We start from the raw sequence: 9538 nt of genomic DNA on the forward strand, positions 1-9538 counted from the left end.
CAGGAATGTTGATCATACATATAGCTTTTACAAATTCTCAGAACACCTCTGCACACTAGTAGGTGAACTTCATACATAGAAGCTGAGATGAAAGTAAAATTTTCCCCCAAATACTGAGGAAATCTGCCCCCAAATAAATGAGCATACTTTTGATTTCTCGTGAATCCAGAGTCTGCAATGAGCCAGCATTATACTTTATTTCGAGACCAAAATGCTCATTTTGGTCTGTGTTCATTCATGTTTGCCCTACTGCTCAACACTGCATCAAAATATCTTCTTATGGCACATGCAGAATGACTATCTGGAAAATGCTCCAACACATACAGCAAGAAAGAATTCAAGCAATGCATATGGTTTTGTTCCTTTTTGAATAGCAGCTTTTTCTCTTTGTGATTATCAAACTGTATTCAGTCCATTGTGCATAGGCAGCCTCCATTACGAGAGACAGGCACATTTTTAATAATTGTTCTGGATTTCTTTTTTAATCCGCTGCCTCCGTCACCACCCACTATGGCAATACAGAGAGTGGAATTTCCTGGCTGGGTTTGTGGCATCTACTGCTTTGAAATGGTTTGTATGTCAGTACTGGCAGCATAGCACAGCCTGATAGTGTTTCCTTTGGAATTTTTCTTTTTGCAATGCCCTAAAATTAAAGGTACAAACAGGTATGCAGTCAAGTAGAAAAAACCTGTATCTGTTTTTCCTGTTTTCTGGTAGCCTGAGTAAGTTCTTCAGAGACTGTTTAGGCTGAAATATACCCTACATCAGGATTTTATTTTATGGGGCAAATACTTAAAGACTTCAATGCACCATCTTATTCATCTTCTTACTGCTACATGGTACTATAGATCCACACAGAGTAGATCCCCAATTGTGCCAGGTATTGCACTGATTACACAGTATAAATAATCTTTTTCCCAAGGCACCTGTTATCTTTGACATCCAGCCTACATATGCACAGGAACAGAAGATTATTCTCATTTGGGTACTTTTGTATGCTCTCAACTCTTTCTGCAATGGAGGCAATCTTTTAGTGCCCATGCTTTTTCCTTCTTTAAATTCTTTCTCTCCAATAACTACCATTGGCAAGGGCATTGAAATGAATGCTAGTCGTTAAAAATATTTTTAGTGTGACACATAAGCTAATGGACTTCTGGAAGATGCTTTGTGATGCTCAGTCGGAAAGCAATAGAAACTGTTATCCCTTTTTGATTGATCTACCCTCTTCCTAGTTATCACACTCTTCCTGGTTTACTGTGCACAGTCAGCGCCCTTATCTAATTCAGCGACAGTTCTAATATCTGTACTTCTCTCAGGACTATTACTTAAGTCTGTGATAACAGACAAGGTATTTGGCATCTTGTACCACTGGTGTGAAGATAAGACAGACAAAACACAGCTCGCCAACCCACAGTGACATAGAGCTCTAGATATGCTGAAGGCACGATACAGAAAGTGCAAGCCCTCATAATGGTATATAGTCTGAAAAGCTGAAAGCAAAGGTCAAATAAAGAAACAGTTCTTGATGACTTGCATGTCGCGTGGTGAAAGGAACAGCTGCTATGAGAACAGCATTTGAAATAAAGGTCTTTTAAAATGCTCAGTAGTTCAATGGCCTCTAGTTTGGTAACATATACCTTTAAAATTAAGCCCAACAGCAGACAAATTATTCAGGGAAGGAAAGAAAAAACCAAGTGTATTGGTATAGCACAAGCGGGGGAGCATGGTGAATATGTAAACTGACCTGATACTTTTGAGAAGTATGCACCTGTAGCTGAGACCTCTATGTTTGTCACTGGTCATCTGAGAGGAGAGGCAGATGGTGACTCTGTCGGGGCAGCTACAGAGCCACGCAGTGCCATATTGCCCCAACGCCCCAGAGGAGCACAGGGCTACCCTAGTCTGAGCACTAAAGCAACAGTTTTGAATTTCCTTTCTCTGTTTGTCTCTGGGAATTGTTCAGTTTTGCAGTTAGCTAATGAAATCACCCTTTCATATCGGGTGGTTTAAAATCTGTGTCAGAGATCATGGTTATAATCCTTGTTTTTAATGGAAAAGGGCAGAGAGAGGTCATTAAGTGACCTCGTGGCAAGCTGAAAGATCATTTTGTCCTCTCAGGCCCAGAAGCCTTAACTGCCTATTTTCAAGAAAGACTCAGTAATGTATTTCTCTGAGTGAGCATTTGGGTAAATGTGATGCAATTATTATTTCTCTGAAACAAGTGACCGTATAGAAGAGTGTGCTTAGCATAGTATAAAGGGAGCACATTTAAAAATGAAATTAACAGTGCCTGAGATTAAAACACAAAATTGTCTACATGGATGACCACAATGGGTGAGATCCAATATGAATTTCCAACTCCCTAGCTATTCTGCATCAGCTCCTAATGTGAGTGCTCTCACTGCATACTAAAAGGTGTCTTATTCCCCCCTCCCTGTGCCTGATGGTTGTTCTCCTGTGCCCATTTGTACCAGTTCATTCCTAGGGTAACCCTATGGACCTGTATCACTCTGTGGTTAATGGCCAGACACATTTGGGATGTCATTTGCCAAGCTATAGTCAGAATAAATGTACATTTAGTGGGATGGGAGATAGGAAACTGGGGTTTAAACATCCAATAATACTGAGAGATTAACTCGCTAAACCTACCTAATACTATCTCAAAAAACATGTGAATAAAAGACTACATCATGGTATTGTTGAAAGTGAACAGCAGAATCTTACTGGTTCAGTAGTAAAAATGCTTAGTTTTGGCCATAAGGTTCCTTTTTGGTATTTTTCATAAAAGAGCTAATTCAACTGCATATGAAGGTTTTGAGACAAGAGGAAACAAATCTTTCATTCGTTTCATAGCAGTGTCACACTGTGGAGTTGCGTAGTGTTCCTGGCTCGCCTCATGTGAAGCAGAATGTCAAGACAAATACTGTGGTTCAGATGTGAATCCAAGAGATGAACATGTGTATGAAAGTAACATCTTGCTATGCTGAACTATGAAACAGTGTCTGTGTATGTACATTCTATGTATATGTGTATTTACAGTCCTGTACATTCTGTCTCGATTTCACCTTTACTGCAGTGGGAAAGAACTTTGGCAGAGGTTTGGGAATTTCTATGGTAGTGTGCTTGGACACTGAGGCCAATGGAAGGTGGGTTATTTTCGTTTTAATGGGATTGAAATTTTCAGCTTTCTGGTTGCTCTTTGGCAGACCCAATGCTATTTGCAAACATCACCAATCCATTATGCATTTTAGTCCTAACAGAAGTTTAAAAACTACTTTCAATTAATTTTAAAACTCGGGGTTTAGATTAGGAGAATAGAATACTCTTGCTTGGTTTTCTTGCTGTTTGTTTTATCTGCCCCAGCTCTCAGAAAACTAATTAGCTGATAAAAAGAACGAGTATAATTTCACTTGGGTGTGTTCACCTCTGAAGATGAGCAAGGAGACTGCAGACCCTGCTTTTAAAAGACACACATTTGTGTTGTTAGTACTAAATGCATAATGAAACCACACACAGTTTTTTAAGTTGCTATAGCTTTGACCTTTCAAGGCACTCTGAAAGATGACACTGTCAATTCCGTGCCATTAGTCATATGCCTAAAACTAACATGTTCCTATCTTTCAAGAATCAAGGATTAAGAAAGGAAAGCAGTGCTTCTAGGCAAAGCAAATTATGGCCAGAATTACTCTAGGAAGCCATCGATAATCTGAATTATTTCTATTATATAACAGATGTTGTTAAATATGGAAATTCTTATAAAGTATACCACTAACACAGCAGCCATTCTTGATAGTATTTCAGACACCCTTCTAAGAAATGACCGTGATTTCCTCTTGTATTGAGATCTGTGGGTGAACAGTGATAATGCTTTGCAAATGATGGCGTGCAAAAGCTCATGTGCAGTATGTCATAGCAAGGGCCTCAAGTGCTATGGAATCCTACAGCTCTGTACACCAAAATTCCATTGCCTGCGTTCCTCTACAGGCACCAGAGAGGCTCCATGCTCTTACAAACAATTCCTGTAATACAATTAGATTACCAAATCATAATACATGTGTACACACATATATCACCTTCTGTTACCTATTTACATTGAAAAAAACTATCCATAGATCACAAATAGGGCTTGCTAATCACTAAGTCAAAAACACAGCAACATCTCAGAACTTACTCTGCTTTTACTCCCCAAAATTTGTCACAGTGCTTGTAACATTCTCTGGAGCACTAGCTTGTTCTCTAAATGAGAGTATCATGTTAATGTGTCTTACATCAAGATGATCTTTTACAGCCCTTTTCTTTTTAGCAAGAATGATAATAATTAGTACTTTTTATGCTGAAAGCACTGTAAGGGAAAAAAAACGAGAGACACCATTTCTTGTTACAGGCAGTCTCTTTCTCCTGCCACCTCTTCTCTCTAGCTCCCTGCCCAAATCCTGTCCTCCATATTTGAATAAAGGGAGAAAGAAGGGAGAAATGCTGGTAGCAGGTAGAACAATTATTTGCATCCTGAAAATTGCAGCCTATTTCTTCCCATGAGGAATGGCCTTTTAGATAGATCCAGCCACATGTAAAAGCATGTTGGTCAAGTATACCCGCTAAATTGACTAGCTGAGAAATATTTAACAAAATTGAGAGGATTTTTTGTTAGTAGATTTAAGAATAACTTTTCAAGGAGAAAAAGAGCAGCTCATGTCCCTTTAGAGATATTGATCACAATCCTCCTTCCCTGTGATTTCACCCATCTTTTCAATCTATCTGAAAACTCAGTATACTATCGCTGTATTAGTTAACCTTCAGAAGGGTACCTGCGTTGCCTAAAGAGCTGGAAACTGTTTTTTATTTAAATGAAAACTTAAATTCTGTACGATACCTCAGGAGTGCTTAAATTATACAGAGGGACTGGAAACCTATCCTGGATCACTGGAATTTCAGAAGCAAACGTATTCGATAGCCCTTGGCATGACTTTCAAAGGACCATGTTTAGATGGTGCTTAGTAACTGTGCACACTAAATCTCAGGTCTTACTTATATGATGCATCATACCAAATCCTTGGACAGTATATGTATGAAAAATAAGACTCTTCTTAACCAGATATTATCTGTATTTCCATCCCGGCTCGGTAATGTGTGGATTTCAGAGAGGCTACAGACAAATGTGAGCTCTGGTATTTTACTTTGCATAGCTGGGTTAAACACTGAATCTTGTAAAATGCTACATTGATGTTTGTGGCTGGACTGAGATCAGTGCTGTCCCCATGTGCCTTCTCAAACACAGCATTAGGAATGCTACGCTTCCTTTTAAGTCAGTCTGCATTTCAAGCCTGCACCAAAATGATCTCATTCACTCTTCCATGCCATATACATTTTTCATAGTATAAAAATTCCCTGCCCAAACAAGAGCAGGTTTAGTATCAATAACTTGCCTTCTCTTTATTAAGCCATTCACCGCCATGCTGCTATAAAACCTTCTACCCAGCAAGGAAAGCTGGCTGGAGCACTACAGTCTAAACAGCTAGAAGGTAACACTGAGCAGATGGACTAAAGAGTATAAACAGTGAAAACTTGTACTTTTTAGTTTCAGAGCAAATGCCCTGTGCTGGCAGGGATTCTCTTCCCGCCAACTCTAGTGATATTAAAGTTGAGAGAGGTCTTTTTGCAGCTGTTTCCCTTAATTACCTCTATTCCTCCAACCCCTTGCTATCATGCCTTATTTACTGTCTCCCATCATTGGGTGAGTTATAGAGACTGCAAGGAGTCTTTCTCTATACATAGAGTCTACTGCAAGGAGAATAATCCAAAATGCTACTCACCATACAGGGCTTCAAGCTGAAAGCAGAGGACACAGAAAGTTACAGCAACCGTCTTCATGCTTGCCTGACACAGAGGCATCAGCCTTCTGTCTACTGTGAAGATGGGGAAGAATTCATGGGTAGAAAAGGAAGTGGTTTGTGGGCAATAGGGGAAATTATATGATAATCAGAAGGACTTTTTAATTTAACCCCTGACTACGTTATAGCTATGTCAGCATTAGCTGTCGCCCACACCTGCTTTTTTATTTTTCCTACCTCACGGCTTGCTGTCACAGACAGGAAGATGAAAGATTTTCTGACATTACGTTTGATGTTCACTTATGCAAACGCTGTTTCTGGTTAAATCTATCACGACAGAGGCTATAGTCATCTACAGTACACTTCCTGCAGATGGCCCATGGTCAGCAACTTGTTCCTTAAATTAACTAACAATACGTACATATTTGCAACTGGCCACCTGGTTTCTCCCCACCAGTTTCAGCTGGTCTTATGTAACTGATGGTCTTGCTCTATGTGGAAACCATTTGTCAGCAGAGTAGGAGTCTCTTGTGTGTCCTGGTCCTGGAATTCATTGGAAGAACATGTCCAAATCGCAGAAGGATCTCCTCAGCCCTGTGACCTTCTGAAGGCTCAGTCCGATGTAAGAATTCCACCCTGGAGGTCAGGCTTGCTCTGCATGGACATGGGAAACTTCATGTGGCTCTGTGAGAGGAGGAGATCTGACCCCGAGCCCTTGGGCCTTAGGTCAAAAGTTTCCTTCCCTCTCCCTGTTTTTGTGCAGCATACTCTGCTCTGGCCTGCTATCCATCTGTATTCTGGGAATGTTTTATGACCCTTCGGGATAACACGTTCTACAATAATTTAGAACTGGCTATTTATTTATGCCTGTAATACTAATTTTAGTGCAGATAACATGCTGGAAAAGCAGCTTCTATATCATATTTAATATAGTAGATGGAGTTAGCATTTCCAATTGCACAAAGACACAAAGGACTAATAGTGGTGCCTGACAAACGCTCCTGGGGCTGAGTCCTTGTAATGGTCATGCACTGGCACCAAATAATTTGTAAATAACAGGATTGGGTTACAGATTCACTCCTACTTTGTACTGTGTGAATAAATTGTCACGTGTTGGTTTACTTTTCCTCAAAAAGTGATTTAATTTCTTTCACTACTATTGCTAAAGATCTGTTCACATGGACACTGGCAGAGAGTTCTACTCTCTTCAAATCTTGGCAAAGCCCAGCAAATCTTTGCCTTTTGTTAAAATAAAATCAGTGCTAAGCCTGAGTCAAGTCAGGATTTGGTGTAAATTTTCAGCTCTGGTCTCTGGAGCCAAACTTAAGCAACTCTAACTAGAGAAAGTTTCTGAAGTACGCTTTTAATTCTGAAGCTTAATAGTAATATATGGAGATTCAAGCAATGATAAAGCTGAAAAAAGATACATCTGACTCCTGAGCTTTGCCTGTGAAGTTATGACCCATGTTGGGATCTACTGAGATTCCAGGTAGAACCATCTTTCCCATCCCCCATAACAACTTATGGGAAGTGCTGAAACAACAGAGCAGCCCTCTCCTGGGACAGGACCTTTATTGCCACCCAAGTAAGCATAGGACAAGCACCCAAGAAAGGCTTTTAGTAAAAAGCGCTGCTGCTGCTACAAAATTAAGGAAGGAAGAGAATCATGTGTAAAGTACCCCCAAAGTACCCCCACCCACAACTTTGGGAGAGCGTGCTGACAACACACCAAAGATCGAGATCCTACAAAGCATAGCGCTGGCTGGGGAGGCCAATAAAGGTGTAGGGGAATGCACCCCTTTGAGCAGTGTCTTAGCTATTTTTTGCGAAAACAAGCTTTAAAACAAATCAGTATTGTTAGATCTTGCTACAACAATTTGAGCAAGTCCCACTGTCCACTAAACAGTTTGTATTTGTCCTCTCTTTCACCTGTCTTTATAGCCTCAAGTCTGGAATTACCCCTTCTTCTATTCTGCTTCCTGGCACTTGGGATTGCTGGAACACACCGCTCCCTTTGTTTCAAAAGGACCCAGGGTATACTTCAGGATACCTTTGGTAGCACTCTGAAGTTTGATCTAGACAGTGATTTCTTTGGGTGGTCAAGTGTATTTGATGATGAGCCAGCAGAGCCTGGGGCACTGTGTATGCGTATGTGTATGTTCACAAGCAAAGAGAGACAAAGTCTAGCTCCAGGCCGAGTATGAGGGATGCTCACCTTCTAGTCCCACACCAACAGAGACTCCTCTGTTGCCTTTCAATCTTTCTGTCTTTGCCTCCCTCCTCTGTCAGAGCTTACCTACTTCACAAAGACATTGTGACTGCAATTCAGAAATGTTTCTTGCAAATACTACGGTTGGTTACAGTTAACCACCTGGGACAAGCAGTCTGTTTCCACAACACACTTCCTATAACTGCAACTATTTTTGCTCACAAACACGTGTTTCCTTTTTCCATCCTCACTCATTTCTCTTTGTCTTGATTTTCACTCTCTCATCCACATACGCCTCTCAGAGCTGACTTCTTTCCTCCTCTAACCTGACTGTCCCCCAGTCCCTGTCTACGGTTCCACTCAAGCAGAGGCTCCCCTTCAGCATGTGCAGTAAATCCTTTCTGGAATGTGGCTTCTCCTTCCCCCAAGCCCCATTCTTTCTTCATGTCTTACCCCCAACACTACTCTACAGTGATAAACTCCTTTTTCTCCTATCACATTGCTTCTGACTTGCCATCACTAACTATTAACAACCTGGAAAATCCTTACGGGCATTTTTTTGCCTTTAAAAATGCATCCAGTGATACACCCAGTTCCAAAGAGAAATGAGCTTGCTTATCCCTTGGTCGATACACCAGTCTTCTCTAGCATGCAATTTTCAATGCTTCTCCCTTCTAACTCCAAGCGACTCGGAAAACAACACTTCTGCTGCTTCCCTAAGGAGACTGATTCATAGCAGATTTTCCCTATGGTGCATGTTGTATATTTTTCTTTGCTCTGTTTAATCACATAACTCTTACTATATTTACTGTTACCACCCCAAACAATGTCCATGTTAGCAAAATGCTACTGCATTGTTTGCCATGAAACAAAGGTTGTGCTTACATTGAAGTAACTTGTTCTGTCTCACCAGCAGTTCTCCACTTCTGCTTGTGGATGATGAGCAGTTGCCCACAGCAATATAAAATATTCTCTCAATAAAATGTTTTGTGATTCTTTCTGCAGAGGCAGCTGCAATCTATCCACAGAAATTATATTCTGCTGTCTCCTGCTGCTTCTCATTCTTTGCTTCAATATCTGGCCTATATTCTCATGACTCTAGGTCATTCCCTCAGGGCTGGAGCAGAAAGCCTCCACACTCACGCTTTTTTGTTTCCTGTCCTCCTAATTGAGATGGGGAACAATGACTTTCACTGTACTATTTTTAAGGTTCTGTGACGGCTTTAAATCCCACTTCCCATCTGCATCACTCCCTTTTAGGTGTGTAAACAAGCTGCAGTCATTCAAGATATAGAGATTTCAGCCTGAAATGCGGCTCAGGTGCTCCCTCATTTGTTCTGATGCCTCGTTTGCCTTGGTCTGATGTCTCCCACAGGCCCGTGGGGCATGCTGTAATATTGTCTCCATCAATGTGCCACCAGGGCTCAGCTCAGCAGTAGATCTAATGAGACAGTCCCTGTTGGGGTGTGAGTGTGTGTGGCTTTGCTTCTTGGTACAAGCT

At 40.9% G+C, this 9538-nt stretch overlaps 1 protein-coding gene across 1 annotated transcript in view; it reads right to left on the bottom strand.

The window, feature by feature from the left end:
• LOC104291011 (inducible T-cell costimulator-like) overlaps positions 1 to 5869 on the bottom strand; it is a 9699-nt gene extending 3830 nt beyond the window's left edge. Inside the window, exon 1 of the mRNA XM_009890209.1 lies at positions 5811 to 5869. Within this exon, the coding sequence (XP_009888511.1) occupies positions 5811 to 5868 (58 nt within the window). The 5' untranslated portion in view covers position 5869. The remainder of the gene's footprint in view (positions 1 to 5810) is intronic.
• Positions 5870 to 9538: the final 3669 nt, after the last annotated feature.

This window comes from Charadrius vociferus, unplaced genomic scaffold (assembly GCF_000708025.1).
Source record: "Charadrius vociferus isolate BGI_N301 unplaced genomic scaffold, ASM70802v2 scaffold147, whole genome shotgun sequence".
Classification (NCBI taxonomy): domain Eukaryota; kingdom Metazoa; phylum Chordata; class Aves; order Charadriiformes; family Charadriidae; genus Charadrius; species Charadrius vociferus.